The 23240-nt window shown below is 34.5% G+C and overlaps 1 protein-coding gene across 1 annotated transcript in view; it reads left to right on the forward strand.

Annotated features, from left to right (window-relative positions):
- ADAMTS6 (ADAM metallopeptidase with thrombospondin type 1 motif 6) overlaps positions 1–23240 on the forward strand; it is a 321212-nt gene that overhangs the window by 158235 nt on the left and 139737 nt on the right. Inside the window, exon 9 of the mRNA XM_050793724.1 lies at positions 16373–16519. Coding sequence (XP_050649681.1) covers positions 16373–16519 — 147 coding nt within the window. The remainder of the gene's footprint in view (positions 1–16372; positions 16520–23240) is intronic.

Below are 23240 nucleotides of genomic sequence, written 5' to 3' on the forward strand. Positions count from 1 at the left end.
TATATCTTCTTTTTTTTTTTTTTTTTTTTTTTTTTGAGACAGAGTCTTGCTCTGTTGCCCAAGCTGGAGTCCAGTGGCACGATCTTGGCTCACTGCAAGCTCCGCCTCCCAGGTTCATGCCATTCTCCTGCCTCAGCCTCCTGAGTAGCTGGGACTACAGGCACCCTCCACCACGCCTGGCTAATTTTTTGTATTTTTAGTGGAGACGGGGTTTCACCACGTTGGCCAGGCTGGTCTCGAACTCCTGACCTCAAGTGATCTACCCGCCTTGGCCTCCCAAAGTCCTGATATTACAGGTGTGAGCCACTGCACCTGGCTGACATAAAAATCTTAAATGTGAATGCACTTAATTTAAAAACTTAAAATACATGAAGCAAAAATTGACAGAGTGAAAAGGAGAAGTAGACAAATCTACATACGCATTTGGAGTTGTCAACACTCCTCCCTTAGTAATTGATTGATCAACTATAAAGAAAAGATATAACACCAAACACTTGAACAACATTATCAACAAAAGGGAACTAATTGACAATGCTAGAACACCAGGCCCAACAAGGGCAGATATACTTTTCAAGGATGCAAGATACACCCTATCTCTCACCATATACAAAAATCAAATTAAAATGGATTTAACACTTAATTAAACCTAAGACCTCAAACTATGAAATTATTACAAGAAAACATTAGGGAAAATCTCATGGTCTGGGCAAAAATTTATTGAGCAATAAATTTTTATGTTCAGACATTCTTCATTTCAGATATGTAGCATTAAAAAGATTTTTTCTTAGAGTTTTCATCACTCTGCATACATTAAAATCAGGAGGCTGAGGCAGGAGAATTGCTTGAACCCGAGAGCTGGAGGTCGCAGTGTGAGCTGAGATCACGCTACTGCACTCCAGCCTGAGCGACAAACAAGTCTCCATCTCCAAAAAGAAAAAAAAAGTTTCTAACTATCATAGTGGATTTGTGTATTTCACTTTGCAGTTCTATAAGTTTTTGACTCACTTTTTTTTTACACTTGGTTGTTAGGTGCATACACACTAAGACTTTTTTTTCTTCTTAGAGAATTGATGCTTTTATTGTTATGTAATGTCATTCTTATCCATGAGAATTTTCCTTTATCTGAAGCATGCTGTGTCTCACATTAATATAGCTACCCCAGTTTTCTTTAGATTAGTGTTAGGATGGTATATCTTTTTCCATCCCTTACTTTAACCCAGCTGAGTCTTTATATTTATAGCAGGTCTCTATGGTATTCAACATGTAGTTGGGTCTTATATTTTTCGCCTCTCTGACAATCTTGGGCTTTTAATTGGTATATTTAAAACTTTCATATTTAAAGTGATCATCAAGATAATTGAATTAATATCTGTCATGTGTGTAACTTTTCTATTTATTGTATTTTGTTTCTTTTTATCTTTTTTCTGCCTTGTTTTAACGGAGCACTTTATGATTCTATTTTATCTCTTCTCTTAGCATATCAATTATACTTCTTTTAAAACATTTTAGTTGCTGCTCTTGAGTTTGCAATATAACAATTTTATATATAAATTATATTTAATGTGTACATATATATCAATTTGTAGCTAATCTAAGTCTGCCTTTAAATAACACTAAATTGCCTCATGTGTAATGCAGGCTCATTTAAAGAATGTATGTCCAATTCTTCATTCCTGTTCCTTATGACATTGCTGTCCTTCATTTTATTTATCCATTTACTGTAATAACTAATACATTGTTACTATTATTACTTTAAATAGTTATCTTTTATATCAATTAAGGATAAGAAAAATATATTTTATTTTAGCATTAGTCTTTTTTAATTTTTAGTTTTTATAGATACATAATAGTTGTATGCATTTATGGGGTATGTGTGATATTTTGATCCAAGGATACAAGGTGTATGATCAAATCTGGGTGATTGGGATATTCTTTTTTTGATGTCCTTCCTTTCTTTATATAGACCTAAGTTCCTGACCTATGTCATTTCCTTTTTCCTGAAGAGCTTTAAAAAATATATTTCTTGGAGTGCGGGTCCGCCAATAAACTGAATTCTCTTAGTTTAGGTTTGTCTTAGAAACTCTGTTTCTCTTTAATCTTTGAAAGATAATTTCATTGGATACAGAATTTACATGGTTTCTGATAGAAATAGCTGAAATTTCTATCCTTGTTTCTCCACGAGTAAGGTGTATTTTTTTCACTGTATTCTTTCAAGATTTTCTCTCTGTCTTTTATTTTCTGCCATTTGAATATGATATGCATACATCCAGATTTTTTGGTATCTACCTATTTAGTATTTCTGAACTTCCTGGATCTGTAGTTGGGTATCTGTCATTGATGTTGAAAAGTTCTTAGCCATTATTACTTCAAATACTTTTCTGCTCCCTTCTCTTTTTCTTCGCCTTCTAGTATGTCAATTACATGGAAGTCACACTTTCAGATATTGTCTCAGAATTCTTAGATGGTCTATTCTGGGGTGTGCGTGTGCATGTGTGCATGTGTGCATGTATGTGTGTATGTGTGTGATTCTTTTTTCTCTCTGTATTTCAGTTTGGGAAGTTTCTATTGACCCTATTATCAAGTTCACTGGTTCTTTCCTTAGCAAGTTCAATCCTTAGCATGTTCAGACATTCTTCATTTCAGATATGTAGCATTAAAAAGATTTTTTCTTAGAGTTTTCATCACTCTGCATACATTAATTATCTATCTCTTCTTGCATGTTGTCTACTTTTTCCTTTAAAGCTGTTAACATATTAATTATAGTTATTTTAAATTCTCTGTTTATTCCAAAATCTGTGTCATATTTAATCTAGTTCTGATGGTTGATTTATCTTCTTTGCCCATGTTTCAGTATATCTTATATATTTTTTTTTACTGAAAGCCAGACATGATGTATTGGGTAATGGGAACTGAGGTAAACAGTCTTTTAATGTGTAGTAGTAGGTATTCTGTCAATAATTGCTAAAGAATGATGCATGTTTGCATTGTAAAGTGTAACTCTAAAATGAAACTTGTGGCTCCTTTAAGTCTTTATACTCTTTGGAAGAACCAAATGGACTCAGTTTTTTCTGGTATGGAAACATTTTCAGTTAATGGAGCATGACTGAAGCATTTTACTCTGTCAGTTGATTAAGTTTCAAAGCTATATAGTGTCATCGTTTTTTTATCCAAACTTGTAAAATCATGCTTAATAATATTATTTTCTTATGTCTCTGCATTTACATTATATGTTTTAATCACTATAAAATTTTTATATTTTTCAAATTGGAATATACTGCTATTATTATTAAAGTAGCACTCCATATTGTCTTTTAATAAATATTAAATTTTGGTCAGGGCCAGTAAGATGCCAAAATTATGCTATCTATGTATCCACACACATAAATAAATGCACATACATATACACACGTATATATTATATATACAATATATATAAACGTTCATCTGTAGACACTCACATATGTAGACATATTCACGTAGTAGCTAAAACAATAATGTAAAGACATTCTTTAGAAAAGTTATTAAAATAAAGTCTAACAATTAAATTATTTCAATAATTAGGCTTTTGCCATAGTGTGGACTAATGCCAAAAAATAGGTAAGTCAGTCTGCTGATTACTGCATTAAGTATCTGGAATTTCAGAATAAACTCTGTGTGTGTGTGTGTGTGTGTGTGTGTGTGTGTGTGTGTATGCTGCAAAAATAATAAAACTACTGAAATAGATTTTGTCACTATCAAATTTTGGAACTTTGATGGGAGATTTTCTTCATTTTGCTGGAAAAATAAAGTTAATTTGTAGGCAGACACCATTGTCCGAATTGACTGGTAAGAATTTTAGCTATCATTAACTAATTCAGCAACATTTTTCTCATAGTACTAAGGAAGACTACAATGGCCAAAGTTTCCTTGTTCCAGCTACCTTCCCTATCTTTGCAATGACTATTATATACCCACACATACACATACATATACCCCAACATGTTAGTATAGCTCTAATAGCTAGCTTCCTCTGGTAACTGGCATCTTTACAGTGACATGAAAAGAAAAATGTGTAAAATACTAGAAAAATGTATTTCTAGTAGTAGAAAATATATAAATATGTTATGATACTTTCTTTGACTGTTGGAAATTTAACCTTCAACTCAGAAATGCTTATACCAAATGTGATCATTATTATGTATGATGTGGGGACAGTCTAGGTCCTGGATTCTGCTAGGCACCACCCTTATTAAATATTTTCTTACCTAAGTTCAGTATCTTGAATTCACTTTTTAAAGTAGATTGTATATAAAGTTCAAAAGTAGAATTAACGTTCAAGCTCTGTTTTAGAAAACACATGAGCAAATTGTAATAATTATCCTATTGGGTAAATACTAAATCTAAAAATGTTTGCCAGATGTGGGTATAGAAGGTTCTGACCGAGTACATCACTTAAATTCTGTCTTTTCTTTACTGTAACAAGTGATTCGTAGCCAAGCTCAGTTATGTATTAGAACAGTTCTCTAATGGAAAATCATTCTAAATTTAGAATGTCATTTTATTCCCCTTTTTTTTTTTTTTGCAATGGGAAAGCTTAACTTTGAGATTTTTACAGTTGGCACAATTTAGACTATCATTATCTCATCATTTAAAAAAGTTGCTTCTTAAAGAAAAAATCAATCATGTTAAAAAGCATTAGGAAACTGTTCTTTAATCTGGTAATCGTATGTGTGTTATCTCTTTGAAGAACTGACTGATCATCTATTTATTTTTTCCTTTGGAGGCAGACTTTAGAAGTACATGTTCTATATACTAGTGATTGTTTAACAAAATGCTTGACAGAGTTTAAAGTACCATGATTATCTAACAAAAACAATGATGTTGATATATTAGCAACATGATTATCTTCAGTTTAAAAATTAAGATTGCTTAGATAGAAAAATTTAACGAGGCATTTTAAGATTTTCCTTCGCTATATAGATCTTCTGTTTGGTTTGAAAACATCTGTTATGATTTTTAAAAGAATCTCCAGACTAAATGCAAATTAAATTTATACTCAGTACGCTATGTTTGCTCTCTCCATTCTTACAAGTCTCCCAACAGAACCAATAAGAATTATGTACCTAAATCAAGAGTAAGCTATTATTTTTGTGGTACAAAATGCATTATATTATTTTCACACTGTTAAGGGGAGGTCATATAATGTAGGAGGAAATGACACAAAATATAATCACAAATGGGCTGCCTCATATATCTTAAAAAATGAAAAGACATGATAAATTCTGTCATTTATAATAGTATGCTTTTACCCTATATAAGGAAATTTTGTTTTGTTAAATGACATTTCAAAGAAAAATATCATTTGCATGGAAAATGATCTGCTTTAATATTTAAAATATTTCAGAAAAGCATGTATGTCAAAGGACTGATAGATGCTGAGTTACAGAAGCTTAATTTAATGAATAACCTTTATGGCACAATTTCTGTCAGTCTCTGTATAGTAACCACTTTGTCTCTGACTGAGATGCCACTTGTTTTGACCAAAAACTCACCCCTTTTACCCTTTTATTACTTATTATATAGTATTATATATTTTATTACATTATCCACCATTAAGGGAGGTATGTACACATATGATGCTTCCAACATTCTGCCTCTCATGGTTTACAGTTAGTCAGCAGATAGTCTCTAATCGATGCACAATTTATTTGGATTTAGAGAGTTACTGAGCACCTAATTCCAGAGATTTACTGAGATGGTTACAATGGATACTGTGCATTGTGGGTATAGTGATGATGAAAACAAAAGTCTTATCCTGGAAGGATATCTTTTTTTTTCACTTTTCTCTTTTTCTTTCTCCAACTCTTGATCAGTTACTTCGAGAGCATCTTCCTCTAACCCACTTGCATTCATGAGCCAAAGCGTAAAATTACTAGGCTAGGGATGTGTAGTGTTATGAAGAAAAATAACAATACACAATTTTAAATTTGAACCTAAAATAGAATCAGAGTCATTTACCTGTAGAACTTTTTGGAATACTTTAAAGTCCCCTTTAGAACTTCTTCAGTTATTTTCATGTACCTTTTCCTTGTTAAATCTGTTTTTCTTTAAATACCACTAGTTCTATAGAAAACTTTAAATATATTTCATTCTGCTAAATTGCTAATGCCAACAGTATTGTAATGTACTATTCCTCATTTCACAGACACTGATTTAGTCTGCAAAATATGTTAAATAGGCTTATTTGAGCCATTCTCAGACATATAATAACAATTTATACCATTATTTTAATTCAGTTTAATTTAATTTTTTTTGAGACAGGGTTCATTCTATCACTCAGGCTAGAGTGCAGTGGCATGAACACAGCTCACTGCAGCCTCAACCTCCTTGGCTCAGGTGATCCTTCTGCCTCAACCTCCCATGTAGGTGGGACCATAGGCATGTGCTACCACACCTGGCTGACTTTTTTATTTTTTGTAGAGACAGGGTCTCACTTTGTTGCTGTGTTCATCCACTCTTGCATTGCTGTAAAGAAATACTTAAGACTGGGTAATTTCTAAATGAAAGAAACTTAATTGGCTCACGGTTCTTCAGGCTGTGCAGAAAGCATGATGCTGGCATCTGCTTGGCTTCTGGGGAGGCCTCCGGGAACTTACAATCATGGAGGAAGGCAAAGGGGGAGTGAGGTATCTCACATGGCTGAGCAGGAGCAAGAGAGAGAGGGAGGAGGTGCCACACACTTTTAAAAGACCAGACCTCACAAGAATTCACTCACTGTTGCAAAGACAGTACCAAGGGGGTTGGTGCCAAACCACCTCCATGATCCAATCACCTCCCACCATGTCCCACCTCCAACACTGGGGATTACAATTTGATATGAAATCTGGGCAGGGACACAGATCCAAACCATACCAGTTGCCCAGGCTGGTCTGGAATTCCTGGGCTCAAGTGATCCTCTCACTCAGCCTCCCAGAGTGCTGGGATTACAGGCATGAGTCACAGCGCCCAGCTATACCATTATATTTAGAGTAAATTTTTTCAGGTTTCCAAGAATGAGCTTCAAAACTTGAGAACAAAATCAATTTACAAAGCCGAGTCTGCTGTCTTGTGTAGTTAATCTGAGAGAAGAAATCAATTGCCAAATTGTAGAACAAAGTATTCTGTGTATATTCAGGTATGTATATTTAACTATATAGAAACTTTATTTTAAAATATTCTCTGTGTGTGTGTGTGTGTGTGTGTGTATTATAACAGGGGTCCCCAACTGTGGCCTGTTAGGAACCGGGCCACACAGCAGGAAGTCAGCTGTGGGTAAGCAAGGGAAGCTTCATTTGTATTTACAGCCGCCCCCCGCCCCCCCTGCCACCCCACATTGCCCACATTACTGCCTGAGCTCCACCTCCTGTCAGATCAACAAGGATTACATTCTTACAGGAGCGAGAACCCTTTTGTGAACTTCTTATGTGAGGGTTCTTGATTGCCAGCTCTTTTGGAGAATCTAATGCCTGATGATCTGTCACTGTCTCCCATCACCCCCAGATGGGACTGTCTAAATGCAGGAAGACAAGCTCAGAGCTCCTACTGATTCTACATTGTGGTGAGTTGTGTAATTATTTAGTTATATATTACAAAGTAATAACAATAGAAATAAAGTGCACAATAAATGCAATGAATCACCCTGAAACCACCACCACCCCCAACCCCACCCTGGTCTGTGGAAAAGTTGTCTTCCCATGAAACTGGTCCCTGGTGCCAAATATGATGGGGACAACTGTTTTATCACACATTCATGTGTCCACCATTCACATTTAACAAATATTAATATTGTCTCATTGCTGTTTTAGGGCTTTTATTGCTGTTCCTTTAAAAGGCTGCCAATATCATATTGCTTTAATTACCATAGTTTTATAATAGGTATTGAAGCTCTCCCCTCCTTCTTCAAAATTAGTTTGGCCTTTTCTGACTCTTTACTTTCCTATATTAATTTTAGAATCTTAGTGTCAGTTTCTATTTTAAAAACTAATAGAATTTTAGTTAAGCTGCTTATTCATTCAGCCTTGATGATGGGTTTGCAGGAAATTTACATGATTCCTAAGTGTTTTCTCATGCACTGAATGAAGACCCGTTCTTATGGGAGGTAATGTAAGAACCTAAGTAGGGCCATCCAGGGAGAGTTATGCTCCAGAGAAGAGAGAAACATTTGGATAGGACAGGTGATGAGATAAGGCCTAATGAATAGAATGTCTTTTTTTTCCCCTATAGTGCAATAACTGCAATTCTTAAGATCCTATGTTATTTAAAATTATGTTTAAAAGTATTACTTGCATATGAAAAAAATTGATTACCACCCAGAGTTTCCAGTTCACAATTTTATAGTTAGTTTTCCTGCAGAAATTAAACAATTAAAGGCTTCGATCAAACCTAACAAAACACATATAATTGCATCAGTTTTTCCTTTTAAGCCACGCTCCACTAACACTGTCTTCTCTATTCCTTTCGCCTTGACCTGGCGTTTTTACATGGAGCACAATGCATAGGCACCAGCAGTTCTTAACAGAAGCACACATAACTAAATAACACTCCAATGAAGTACCTAGACTGAAGCAACCATGTGTTCCTATGCTACAGACACAGGCTTTTTATTTTTTTCTTCGAAGTTGGTCTAGTTCCCAATACCCCCTGCTGTATAATCAACATGGGTCTAGTTAAAGCAAATTATGTTAACTAATGAATTAAGCACATTATATCCAATTCACATTATGAGAACTTTACTAGTTTAGTCTGGCATCAGAGCTTAGATACAGATTCAGTCAGGAAATTGTCAACATCATGGAAGTCCTGTGGATTGCTGTTAGTGTATGTCCCAGAGGTTGGAGAACAAGGGAGACTGTGACTTTAATACCCCAAAGCCAGATGGGATCCTTGCTTAAAGAGAAATGAAGTACTGGCCAGGATCTCAGAGTCTCAGGAGCAGGGGAACTAGACAAGTGATTTAGTTTCTCAGACTGGGGTATAAAATAGTGTCTTGTTCACAAGAAACAGGACCAGAGCCTAACTACTAGAATTCACTGGAAAACTAGAATAGAACTGGACCAACAATATGCCATATTTTAATGCTGCTCTACAAAGCTAATGGCCTCCATCTCTTTAAATTCTCTCTAACAATGAATGCAATTGGTCCCTGATCCCATGAGCAGAGTGGAGCCTTGCTGTATATGTGAATTGCATAACTCCAGTGTGGTAATTGCAGGAACAAATGGGCAGAAAAAAGGGCAAAATTCATCATAGTGAAAATGGAACTCATGGCAGATCCTCTGGATCCCACGTTTTACAAGAGACTGTTTATTAGGTCTGCATTTTAACCTCATGAGTCTCCTCAGTTTATCCAAATGAAATATCGACCTCCACTGAGATTCAGTTCACTTCACTAAACCTCTAAGCCTTTATCACCAATTGTTAGACTGTTTATATGCTAGGTACAGTGAATAAAATGAAATATAAACCATACTTTTTGCTCAGTGGGATAACTAGTAAAAATGGAATTCAGTGTCAAGCTATACACATAGGCTTAAAAATTTATTATTAACAGCCACTTTGGAAGACACTTTGGCAGTTTCTTACAAAACTAAGCATACTTTTAACATAGGATCCAGCAATACTTAAATGTGGAAATCAAACTATTAATGATTTCAGAAGATAATATGGAAGTAAATCCCTGTGACCTTAGGGTAAAGAAGGATTTTTTTAAACAAGATTTAAGAACATGAAACGTGTGATTAACCAGTTCAACCACATTAAAATTAAGAGTTTAATCAAAAGATACCATAAAACAAACGGTACAGTGGAGGAAAAGGTGTTTGCTACTGTGTTACAGTTAAACACATTTAACTGATACAGTCCAGTTTCAAGAATATATGAAGAACTACAAATTAATAAAATCAAATACCCCAATAGAAAATATGCAAAGTACCTGAACACTTTACAAAAGAAGGCATCCAAGGAGTCAATAAGCATATAAAAAAGATGTTCAACCTAATTAATATTCAGAGAAAGGCAAATTATACCTACCATGTTTGGCACAAATTAAGAAATCTGAAAATACTAAATATTGGTGAAGATATGGTGCAACTAGGATTATTACACACTGCAGGTGAGAATGTAAATTGGTGCAATCACTTTGAAAAGCTGTTTGGCATTGTCTAGTAAATTTGAAATTTTATGCAATTTATGACCCAACAGTTTATTTTGCACATCTATACTAGAGCAGTGATCCCTGGGATCTCTGAGGCATTTTCAGATCAAAACTAGTTTAACAATATTAAGACTTCATTTGCCTAAAAAAAAAACAACAAAAACCATATTGATATTTGCACTGATTGTGTAAAAGCAATTGTGGGAATAAATGCTGACACCTTAGCCTGAATCAAGACAGCCATACTAGTATTCAGTGTGTTTGTAACTCCTATGCACTCACAATAAAACCCACGCCATTTTCACTTGAGTGTCCTTGATGAAGCAGCAAAAGTATTAGTTTTATTAAGTCACAATCCTTGAGTTCATGTCTTCTTAATATTCTATGTTACCCATTACTGCTACATGAATGCTGGCTACATGATATTTCTGGGTCAGAGGCAAAAGATGTTATTACAGTACAGCAAGCATCATAGGCATCAATATATTTACATTGGTTCCCCTTGGCCCCAAATTCCACAAGGGTGACACCATATGGCCCATATAAATGCTGCACACGCAGTGAGTTTGCATTGCAACTGAGAAACATGGAGCTTAAGGAATCTACCACTTTTATAGCAAGTATTAAGTTAACCTGTTCTTTGTCCAAGAGGAGAGATGTTACCTCATCTCTCAAAATTACCCTGACAAATGGCCTGAGTAAAAGAACAAGTGATCAGGCACATGCAGCAAGATGTGGAGGATCACAGAAGGCCCAAGGATGACTGTCTCTCCCAACATGTATCTGTCTCTGTGTGTGCATATGTGTGCGTGTGTGTGTGTCCCTGTGACTCTTTTTCTCTATCTGTGTGTGTGTGTTCCTAAAACCCTCCACAAATGAGAATCATTAACTCAATGTAATCTGAAATGTTTACTAAACACATAAAACTGGCAATGGAGATATTCCCTTGTTACCACTATTCATCCATTGGGGTGGGCCCAAGGTTTGCCAAACACTTCTTTGTTCTTGTTTTTGTTCTTCTTTTTTTAAATTATTATTTTTGAAACTCAACAGCAGAGAGTTGAGTTAGTTTTTCTTCTATCTATTATTTATCTATACTTAGTTCAAGGCATAGCATCATTATCTGTATCAGTATAAGCAGGGACCCTTCTTGTTTAATGCCTGTATTAGTTTTTATATTTCTATAGTCCCACTTATCTCCTCTCGTAGACAGTTACTCAGATAAATTTGATATGTATATTTGAATCCCTATGTATCCTCATAAAATATTGCAGATTGTTTTGTTGTGTGTTTACTTTTTACTTTTTAAGTCTGAAATGATTTCATATTTACAGAAATATTACTATAGTAGAAAGATTTACCATGTGTTTGTCACCCAGATTCAAAAATAGTAAAGATTTTACAACACTTGTTTTATCTTTCTCTATTTATATGTCCATAAATATTTTTCTGATCTCTTTGAGAGTAAGCTGTAGACATTATATCCTTTTTTCCTAAACATTTTAGCATGTATTTCCTAAGAACAAAGGATAGTCTCTATATAGCTGTCATACAATGGTCAAATTAGAAAGTTTGATATTGATACACTACTATTATCTAGTATACAGTTCATACTCCAATTTCATTTATTGTCACCAGCAATGTTTGTTTTCTGTAGCATTTTTTTTTCTCCCTAATCCAGTTTCCACTGCATTTACTTGTTATCTTTTGAGTATTTAATCTGGAATAATTCTTCAGACTTTTTTGTTATTCAAGATTGTATATGTAACTTTTGTTTACTTATATGGTGTAGTGCCACAGATCTTGCTCCCTTTCTTAACTATATATTTTTTACTCTTTTTAAGATCCACTCATATAGGCCAGATGTGAGGGCTCATGCCTACAATTCCAGCACTTTGGGAGGCCAAGATGGGAGGATCACTTGAGCCCAGAGTTTGAGATCAGCCTTGGTAACATAGTGAGACCCCTTTTTTTTTTTTTTTTTTTTTTTTTTTTTTTTTTTTTTTTGAGACAGAGTCTCGCTTAGTCGCCCAGGCTGGAGTGCAATGGTGCGATCTCGGCTCACTACAAGCTCCGCCTCCCGGATTTACGCCATTCTCCTGCCTCAGCCTCCCGAGTAGCTGGGACTAAGGCGCCCGCCGCCTCGCCCGGCTAATTTTTTGCATTTTTAGTAGAGACGGGGTTTCACCGTGTTAGCCAGGATGGTCTCGATCTCCTGACCTCGTGATCCGCCCGCCTCGGCCTCCCAAAGTGCTGGGATTACAGGCGTGAGCCACCGCGCCCGGCCGAGACCCCATTTTTATGAAAAATTTAAAAATTTGCCAGGTTTGGTGTTGCACACCTGTGGTCCCAGCGACTTGGGAGAATGAAGTGGGAGGATTGCTTGAGCACAGGAGGTCAAGGCTGCAGTGAGCCGTGATTGTGCCACTGCACTCCAGCCCGGGTGACAGAGCCAGACCCGGCCCCATTGCCCCAAAAAAGATCCACTCATATTAATGTGTAGACATCTATCTTGTTTGTTACTTCTAACTTCTGCTTAGTATTCCACAATATACATCTGCCAAAAAAGAAATATATTTTATACTACAGCCTGAACATCCTATTAAAGGGATCTTTTGAAGCTGATGTCATGAATGTCAGTTGTAAACTTACATTGTACTTTGTGTCACTGTAAGTGAACTATTTGACATTGCCAGATCATTTCTGGGATTTCTTATGTTTGAAATATAGGTTACAGAAGTATATATTCTCTTAAATGACTAAAACCTAAATCCTTGAGACAACTATCCACAGCTGACAGCTAAACTATAAAGATTATTAGTAGAAATAAAACTCAGGATTTTCTCCTTCAGTACTTGAGTTCATTGGTTTTAAAATCTGTTGGCTTACATACATCTGAAAGGATTTTTTAAAATCATGTACCTTATTGTGTATTTTTCAGTTGATGTCTAAAATTTTTCCTTTTATGTCTAAGTAATTGCAAAGGATAGAATTTCCAGTGTTGCAAATATTGTTATTTAAAAATAGAATTGATATATCCCTCTCTTAATTATATGCAGTTTAATCTAAATGCCATAGCAATTAGGTAACTATCATTATGCATTTAAAAAATACATCAACAGGTTCTGTAGTCAAAATTTACATCATTTTCCCCTCTTTTAATTCAATGTGCTCATTCCCCTTTAGAACTTTATCTTAATGTATATTTTAATATATCCTAATATATTTTAAAATATATTTTATGCTTGAGTATTTTAAAATTATACACTGTATTATATATCTCTACAGCAAAAACATGTATATTAACATTTATTAATTTGTTTCTATGATCAGAAAGAAAATAAAAATTTTCTTCCAGATTTGATGTTCATTACATTACAATAATTATTAGTTTCAGTGATTGTTTGGAAGAACATATACATATTACAAATTTTGATAAATAATTAAATATAAGTAAAGTTTTTATTAGAAGATGTTGTTAATTAGATGTATTTTTTCAATTATTGCATTTATGTATGTAGTGCTATAACGAGGCAGGATTTCAGCATCAATTCAATTTCTATAGATGTGAATGCTGAGAAAATTTGCCCACATAAGAAGTAGACAGGGATAAAAGGAGTTTATTATAGAAATATCACTCAACTCTTTGAACTCCTTTTGAATTATTTGTCAAAATATAACCATGGGAATCTATCATCAAAGAATAGTTTTAACCATTGATCAGCTGGTTATTTGATTATGTGCTCCTGCAAACCTGATAAAAGTGAGGAATTGGAAACTCCCTGATATGGTTTAATTAAAATCAATCATCAAAAGTTATTCTCTTAACATTGACACAAATGTTCAGTTGCCTCTTTTCTTGGCATCATGTTTTTATACTCCAAGGCAATGCACTATTATAAAATTATAGATAGGTGAAAGATATGCCTTTCTTTGTAAGACAGGAGATAGAATTTTGAAAGTAGGAGCTTGATTTGTTTTTAGAAAAGAGTGCATAAGGAGTCAAGAATCTCGAAATTGATGCTCTTAAAGCCATCTGAGCCTGTCTACAGACCTATGTTAACATGAAACAGGGATACGTATAAAATTGCCGCTAAAAGGAAATAGTATTTTTAAAGCTATCATTACTTGAAAAGAATCATAGTGTTATTAACACAGTAGCGTCAACGTTTCAGAGAAATAAGGAATATTACCCATTTACACTACTGAGGTCTTTATGTAAATCCATAGTTGATTATTTTGACAGAATGTACGTCTGATTCAACACACTTGACACTTCACCTGCATATTCCTTGAAGACCATTCACAGAGACTTACTCCACTGTGTTGAGGTCGGCCTAGAATACTAAATATTGGTGTTCTTGGAAGGTTATTTGATGTTTTAATTTAGGGCTCTGGATACTGTCATACACTTCTCTTTCTTTGCTTATTTTTGTTCTTCCACCTGAATTACTAGCTCTTCCTAATATGTGTGTATGCACATATATGGGGCTGGGAGGAAAAAATATATATAATACTATATATATATATATATATATATATATTTCTTTTTTTTTTTTTTTTTTTGAGACAGAGCCTTGCTCTGTCACCCTGGCTATGGTATAGTGGTACGATCTCAGCTCACTGCAACCTCTGCCTTCTGGGTTCAAGTGATTCTCAGGTCTCAGCCTCCTGGGTAGCTGGAACTACAGGTGTGCACCACCACCTCCGGCTAATTTTTTCTGTATCTTTAGTAGAGGGTTTCACCATGTTGGCTAGCCTGGTCTCGAGCTCCTGACCTCAGATGATCCTCCCGCCTCAGCCCCACAAAGTGCTGGGATTACAGGTGTGAGCCACTGGGCCCGGCCTATGCGGACATATTATATGTCTTTATTATAACTCTTTTAATGTTGTACTTATGAAAGTCAATTAATTCTGCTTCCTAAGCATGTCTCAAACCTAATTCTACCTGTTTATCCAGCACCCTTGTTCAGATCAACATCAGTTCTCAGTTGGTAATGATCTTCTGACTACTCCCCTGGCTCCATTCTCTTCCTACTTCAGTATCTCCACCATGGAGTTACTATAATTACTTGTCTAATAGACAGATCAATTCCATATTCCCTGACTCAGAAATCTTCAGTTGCTCTTACTTACAAATCTTCCCTGTTTCTATGCTGCCAAGAGGACTGATATTAATATTTACTTTTATTAATTATCTTGTACTTAACTATTCCCAACTACCTTTCCAGATTTTTTCTCCAGCAACTATCCTCATCTATTTTATACTCTAGTGACATTTTCTTGGACACATATCATGGTGCACTTACTAGAATATATGTCATAACAGACACATAAATTTATTTTCTTAGTAATATTCAACCTAAACTTCTGGTTACTTGTGAAGAAAGGTTAAAACATATATGTAATCTGTATTACACATACATTGTATAAACACACACACACATATAGGGTATGTAGTGGGTATATCCTTTTCAGGAAAACATTTTTATTGTAAAAATGTGTTTTTAGATCACATTGTTAGCACTAAGCGTGGCTATATAACACAGGAAAAAAATGACAAAATATTTTTTAAATGAAGGAGGCCACAATAAAGAAAAACCATAATCCTTAACTATATCTATGGTTTTCAAAAAGGCGTTTTGAAACACACATACGACTACAAATTACATGTGTGTTAAATTATCTTTTATTAATATTAATAAGGAAAAGGACTTCTGTATTTGGCCTATAACCTAAAACTCAACTGATCATAGCTATCTTCTTATAATTCTCTTTTGGATTCAGCATAGTGAGGTAGGAACACTAACATATTAAAAGGTAGGTTCTGCTAACAGTTCCAACACTGACAAACTGTGTGATCTTTAGCAGGTTGTTTATCTTTGCTAAATCTGTTTTATAATTTATAAAGTAAGAATTGATATGTAATATATTCGGCTCAAGGAGAAATTGAAACGTGTGATAACAGGTGAAAGTATGTGACTACATTTAAAGAGATTTAGACATGTGTTGTATCACTGAAGTATTCTTTATTCCTTAGTCTCTTTAATTTTAATCCTAAATTTCTTTAGAGGATATGGCCTATCCTGATGGAAGGCATATGTTGATAAGGCTAATAAATGGCCAAACAAGGAAATAAGGGATGTGTTGGGTTTTTTTTTTTTAATTTATTTTTTCTATGTTTCTTCCTCATTAAAACAGTTTTGGTATGAACCATGATGGAATTGGAAATTCTTGTGGGACGAAAGGTCATGAAGCAGCAAAACTTATGGCAGCTCACATTACTGCGAATACCAATCCTTTTTCCTGGTCTGCGTGCAGTCGAGACTACATCACCAGCTTTCTAGAGTAAGTAATCTCTGGAGAGTGATGATAAATTGCTCCAGAAGTAAGCCACTGGTAGAAGCCTAATATGTAGTGCTTTCAACTTTGCATAATGAGTAACTTTTATAGGGCCTACTGATATATCAACTGTTTCTTAAATACTTTAATATATCATTGTGGCAATTTTTTTTCTTCATATAGAATTTATAGAATAGAGGAAGTGGAGCAAGGATATAAGTGGGACTGATGGTGTGAGTGTTACAATTGTTTAATAAATGGGACACAATTTCAGAAAGCATTCAGATTTGTATGATTTAATAGTACATAGGCCAAACTTATGTTCAGTGATTACATATTTTATTTTGTCGGTGAAAAAACTGAGTTCTATAGGAGAGCCAAAGTATCTAATAGTAACAAACAACAACAAAAAATAACCAAACACCAAGGAAATGAACACTTTGAGAAAAATATTTGTTTTTGAAAATGTATTAAGCGATCCATTTTTCTGCAGTTTGAGAACTTTTTGGTCCTTTAATGTATATTCCAAGAGTCTGGTTATTTAAATGTGAAGAATACAAATTAGCTCAGGTATAAGCATGTTAAGGAAATCAGATGTTCTTCTACATCTCACTTGCATAGGGCTTGAGGATTGTACTTTGGAAACTGATAGACTTGGGTCTCACTTCTAAGTGTGTGTTCCTTAACTTTTCTAATCTTCAGGGTCCTAAGTTGTTAAATGAAGTTAAGTCATACTGTTTATGTCATCAGGTGTTATATATGTAATTATGTGTCATGCTATAATGTGTATAAAATATATAACAGACATTCTTTAAATGGTAAATATTATTTTAAATAATATCAAGATTTCAGTGCTTTATTGCTTTACCATGATTTTTAACTGTTTTGTGCCATTTTTTTTTCCTTGTGGAAGAGAAATTAAATACTCTGTGAAAAAGTAAGGTATACATAAAGTACAGACCAGCAATGGAAATTCTTCTTAAAAATTGGCTCTGTTCAAAGTTTATATTAAAACAATTATATTGTAAAATTTTAAAAATTCAAACAGGTTACATACGGTAACATTATTTATTAAAATTTCCTTCATATCTACTAATAGCCAGAGCATATATTTTGAAAACTATGATTAGATATTTTTAAAAGGTCACAAACAAGAGACTTTAAATTACCTAGCACAATGCTTTATTAAAAAACAAATCAAAAGATAAATGTTTAAAATGAGCTCTTTTAAATTAATGTAATAATAAAGTTGAAGGAATTTGAAATTTATTTGAGAAGGTGGTTCTTCTGATAACCATATTATAACCTAATAACTTTTAATCTTAGTAACAGAAGAGTATAAGATTATACTTGCCTATAGTGAAAACTGATTGAAGTGCTATAAAGGTAGACCACAGAGCATTTGTAAGATATCTTTTGGTTGTTCTTAATACAAAGCACTAGCAATATCACATTCTAAGATGTTTTTAATGAGATCGTTTACCTAAAACATTTTTGAAGATCTGCTCTCCTTAGACATCAAGTCAGATCTGGAATTTCTCCCTTGACTTGGCTTATGTTTTTATAATGGAGTATTAATGTCCATCACCAGAAAGACAAACTGTGTAACATGCTCAGGATTCTTGTGCATTTCTGATGGTTGCTCTTATCTTGTTGTTTTCGTTGTTGTTGCTGTTGTTGTTATTGCTTTTGTACCGTTTTCTTTTCTCCTTTATCTTGTTTCTGTCCCATTGGCTATATTGCACAGCTCATTTGCTAGTACCATCTCTGTATACTAAATACAAGGACCAGTTGTGATCTCCTGTCAGATCTTGTCTACTTGAAACCATATTGAGGCTAAGACACTCCAAAAGGGAATCCTTAAATTGCTGGTAAAATACAGTTTAAAAATCACCACTGGTTTGGTGAGGGACATAAAAGTATTACTAGTTTCAATAAAGTGTTCCATTGAATTAATTAAAAGAATTGATCCAAAAAGCATTATTTAAGCCTTATTGCCTCTTTGCATTTTGTATGTGTAAGCATGATTAGTGTTGACAGGGTTCTAATGGGCTTATTTATCCTGTATTTTATAAAAATATTTCCATGTACATTCTCATGGGAATGCTCACAAAGTTAAAACTATTAATGAAAGATAGATGTGAAGCACAATGGGTAGAGACTTGGGGAAAACTTGGCTTTCCCTCCTCTTTAATAATAAAACTAAACAAATCTGATTATAATCTGACCAAGCAATAAAGGGTTTTTAAACACAAGGCTCTTTAAAAAGGTCAGTTCACCAGAGCACAAAGACATAACAGTAACTTTCTTGAATTTCTTTGTTCCTTTTTATTAATGCAGTGAACTTAATTGCTTTAACAGCTATGCGTGATATTTTTTAAAATCCAGTGCTATTTTGATCAGGGATTGAGGTTACATTTATGTTTTATAGTTGGCTCAAAAAGGCTCATAACATTTTATTTTAGCTTCTCTTCTCAAGAAAAAGAATCTTGAAAGATGAATTGTTTAGGAACTGCAGCCCAGCCAACAAAACGCATACCTTTCTCTACTTAGTAGCTGTATAGGCCAAAGATGATGGTGGATTTTAACAATGAGCTTTCTATGATTTATAGAGATTCACTATTCACTATGTTCAACTGAAAACGATTCCATGGCCAATAGAATACAAAGTCTCTCGTGTCATTCTAAAACACTAGGTGCTACTGATCAATCAGGAGTTTACCAACTCCCAATATTTTTTTTCAGATTTCTTAAACTCGGTGATTCAATAAGTGGTTCATGAATCGCCCAGAAGCCGTCCTGATTAAATAATAAAGAACCCATTTCCGTTAAAATGGACGTGTTATGCCAGCTTCTGATGTTTTCCGGCGACGGCTTTGCAGGTAGTGTCTTTCCTATCTGCCTGCGGGACTGATTTATTTATTTATTTAGAATATAGAGAAAGGTGAACCTGGTATTATGGCTCACACTCATTGATGACTATGGGCTAATTTACCAGGCAGTGGTAGACAGCCAGAAGTAATTTAAGCCAGTTTTTCGTACATTTTCCACCACTTAGCAATAGTACAGAATAATTTCATATAGTTTTCAAAAATTATGGGGGCTCTGTGAATCAACTCTTGCTCTATTAAAATTAAAGCCTGTTAACTTGTTTGAACTGTCAAAGATCCATAGCAAAATTTCCTACAGTTCCAAATTAAATACAGAGTAGACATTTTCACAGAAAGGATGGAAGCTGAACGTATTAAAAGAAGCAATGTTACGGTCAGAGTTGACCTAGGAGGAAAGGTGACTGTGGAGCTACAAGAGAAGTGATATAAGATGAGCAAGATGACCAAAGCACTCACATTTCCTCTCTAGCAATGACCTTCGAAAGTCAACATCAGGCTGTTATATAAAAAACAATCTTTATAGATGAAACCTTTTTAAATAAATGTAGAATCTAAGAGCTTGGCAAAACAGGTTTCTCCTCCTTCTGTTTATCTGATACATTTGGGGAACCTTGCTCTAATCATAATAACTTTGATAAGTCGTAATTATATATAGGGGGAAAAGGGTAAACCACTCTCAATACAGTATTTGTGTCTTGAAAGCTTCAAGCTCAGTTATATTAAGGGTGAGAGAGAAAGATTTGCCTTAGAAGGCAGTACGTTGTTAGCTTCAGTGAGAAGACTGACAAAGCAGTTTATGAGAATATAGTATGTAAGATGGTTGACTTACTATAGATGATATCAACCCAATTCTGTTTTGCTTAATTTATGAATCAGCACAACTTAGTGGAATAAAAATAGGAGGTGGCATTAAGTGTTAACTTTTTGTTGTTGTTGTTGTTAAGAGACTGTTAAGATATGTGCAGGGTTATAGAGAAAGATTTATTTTTTAGATTGACCCACTGTATTATGGACTAAAAGTTTCTATTTTATGGTATAACTGTTTTAGTGAAAATACATCTAAAATCACAATTAGGAGTATATCCTAATGTGTTCTGGAAACAAAGCCATGAATGCATATTTTACATAGGAATCTAAATTTTTGCTGAAGACCGAACTCTAACTCATATTCCTATATTCAAGGCTAATTTTTGGACTATGCAAATAAGACCTCTCTAAATTAGAAGTAGAATTCATAAAATATGACTTTCTCATCATGCTGCAAACATTTTGGGAAATGTAAATATACTTTGATTTACTATGAATTTCATAATCAAGGGAGAAGTATATTCTGAAACTAATGCATTTTTTTGCTTGGTCTTAGAAGCATAAACAAAAATAGAGGCTAGGAATTCAATAATTATCTGTGTTGCTGTAGATATTAACTAGGGTTTGGCTTTTTAGTTGTGATTATATGCTGCTGGGAAAATAATCACAGGTCTACTCTTTATATGTACAATTTTGCTCTGACAAGTACATGTTTAATTATGTTGTAACTACATATCATAGATGGAGACTATTCTACATTTGATAATGAGTGAGGTTCATGTTTTATGACTGGAAACATTTGCATATTACACCTACATACAAACCATCTATGTTTAAAACTATTATTTCATGAGAAGATTTGTATATAGTATCACTACAGTACTATTATAATTTTGATAGTAGCATAAATAACACTGGACATTGTAAGAATTGTATAGTTATATCTCCATTAGCTAGAACCCTAGATTAAATAAAAATTTCCCATAAATTTCAATTTTTTAAAAAAACGAGATAATTACAAAATATAAGACAACAACTTATATCTAATATTTTATGAAAGGAGATATTAGGTTGGCACAAAAGTAATTGTGGTTTTTGCCATTAAAGTAATTGCAAAGCCACAATTACTTTTGCACCAACCTAATAGATTTACACATTTATACCAGGAAACATACAAAAAGTGTTCATATCAGCATAATTTGCAATTCTTAGAAATTGGAAATAATCCAGATATTTATTAGTAGAGGAATTATAAATAATTGTGACATACTTATAAATGGAATATTAAAGAACAATAAAAATGAACTGGCTACAATTACATTTACACACATCAACATAAAAGTATCTCATATTCACGATATTGAGCAAAAGAATTAAGTCACAAAAGACTACCTACAGTATGACTACTTTTATATAGAGTCTCAAAACAGGCAGATGAATAATAATTAGACAGTAAAATTATTAAGCAAAGCAAGGAAATTATTATTATAAAAAGTCAGAATAGTAGTTACCTTTGGGGGTGGGGGGAAATGAGGGCTATTACTGGAATAAAGCACTTGAGAATTTTCTTTTTTTTTTTTTTTGAGACGGAGTCTCGCTCTGTCGCCCAGGCTGGAGTGCAGTGGCCGGATCTCAGCTCACTGCAAGCTCCGCCTTCCAGGTTCACACCATTCTCCTGCCTCAGCCTCCCGAGTAGCTGGGACTACAGGCGCCCGCCACCGCGCCCGGCTAGTTTTTTGTATTTTTTAGTAGAGACGGGGTTTCACCGTGTTAGCTAGGCTGGTCTCAAACTCCTGACCTGGTGATCCGCCCGTCTCGGCCTCCCAAAGTGCTGGGATTACAGGCTTGAGCCACCGCGCCCGGCGAGAATTTTCATAGGAAAAAAAAATAAGGAAAAGCACTCCCAGGGTTAAATATACATTGCTCGCATCTATGTCTTCCACCTCTGTACCTGTATCTGTAATATTTCATAATGGTAATTGATGACTCAGAGGCATGAAAATATCCAGAATTATTTTAAGAATTAATTAGTAACTAATAATTATTGTCTATAGACTTTAGTTACTTGAACATAGCAGGAAAGTAGCAGACAAATTTTGGTTAACATAGTGCAAAAAGCATTTTTCTTGCTTAACCCTTAGTTAAGAATTCAAATATAGGCCGGATGCAGTGGTTCATGCCTATAATCCCGGCACTTTGGGAGGCTAAGGCAGGAGGATCTCTTGAGACCAGGAGTTCTAGACCAGCCTGGGCAAGATGGTGAGACTCACTATCTACAAAAGATACAAAAATTAGCCAGGCATGGTGGCACGTGCCTCTGGTCCTAGCTCCTCGGGAGGCTGAGGTGGGAGGATCACTTGAGCCCAGTAGTTCAAGGCTGAAGTTAGGTGTGATCATGTCACTTCACTCCAGCCTGGGTGACACAGCGAGACCCCATCTTAAAACAAAATAAAAGAATTAAAACAGGAAAACGATCCCATCCCTCAAATATTTAAATCAAGGTTTTACTGTATATACCAGATATGGTTACTAGAAGGAAAATGTACTACACATGTAGTAAACATGCATTGAAATGTACAGACAATTTAAATCCACCTTGCAGATATATCCCCACATTTGCTTTACTGGCAGACACTTGACTTGTAAGCCTTGCTAATTTGTACAAATATAACCAAATCCATTTCAAAAGTCCTTTGTTTATTCCGTTTTTCTAAATACTGGTTCATTTTTAAAGATCCATATGGTTTTCCTTTATGTTTTATTTCATATGGTGTTTTATTCTTCTGTAAAAATATACTGGAAAAGGAGAACAAGACTTGTCTAGACTACATTAATACAAAGCAATAGGTGCTTCCAAAGAACTAAAACAAAAACACACGTTTGGGATAAACTTTCTTAGAAGAGTTTTGACCACAGGTGTGTGCAGTTCATGGCATTCTTGGTGGTGTGAAGGCCATTGCAGTTGTCCTCTGGTTTGGTAGTTTTTAAAGAACATGAACCATGATTAGAAGCCCACTAATATTAATATA

This window comes from Macaca thibetana, chromosome 6 (assembly GCF_024542745.1).
Source record: "Macaca thibetana thibetana isolate TM-01 chromosome 6, ASM2454274v1, whole genome shotgun sequence".
Lineage (NCBI taxonomy): Eukaryota > Metazoa > Chordata > Mammalia > Primates > Cercopithecidae > Macaca > Macaca thibetana.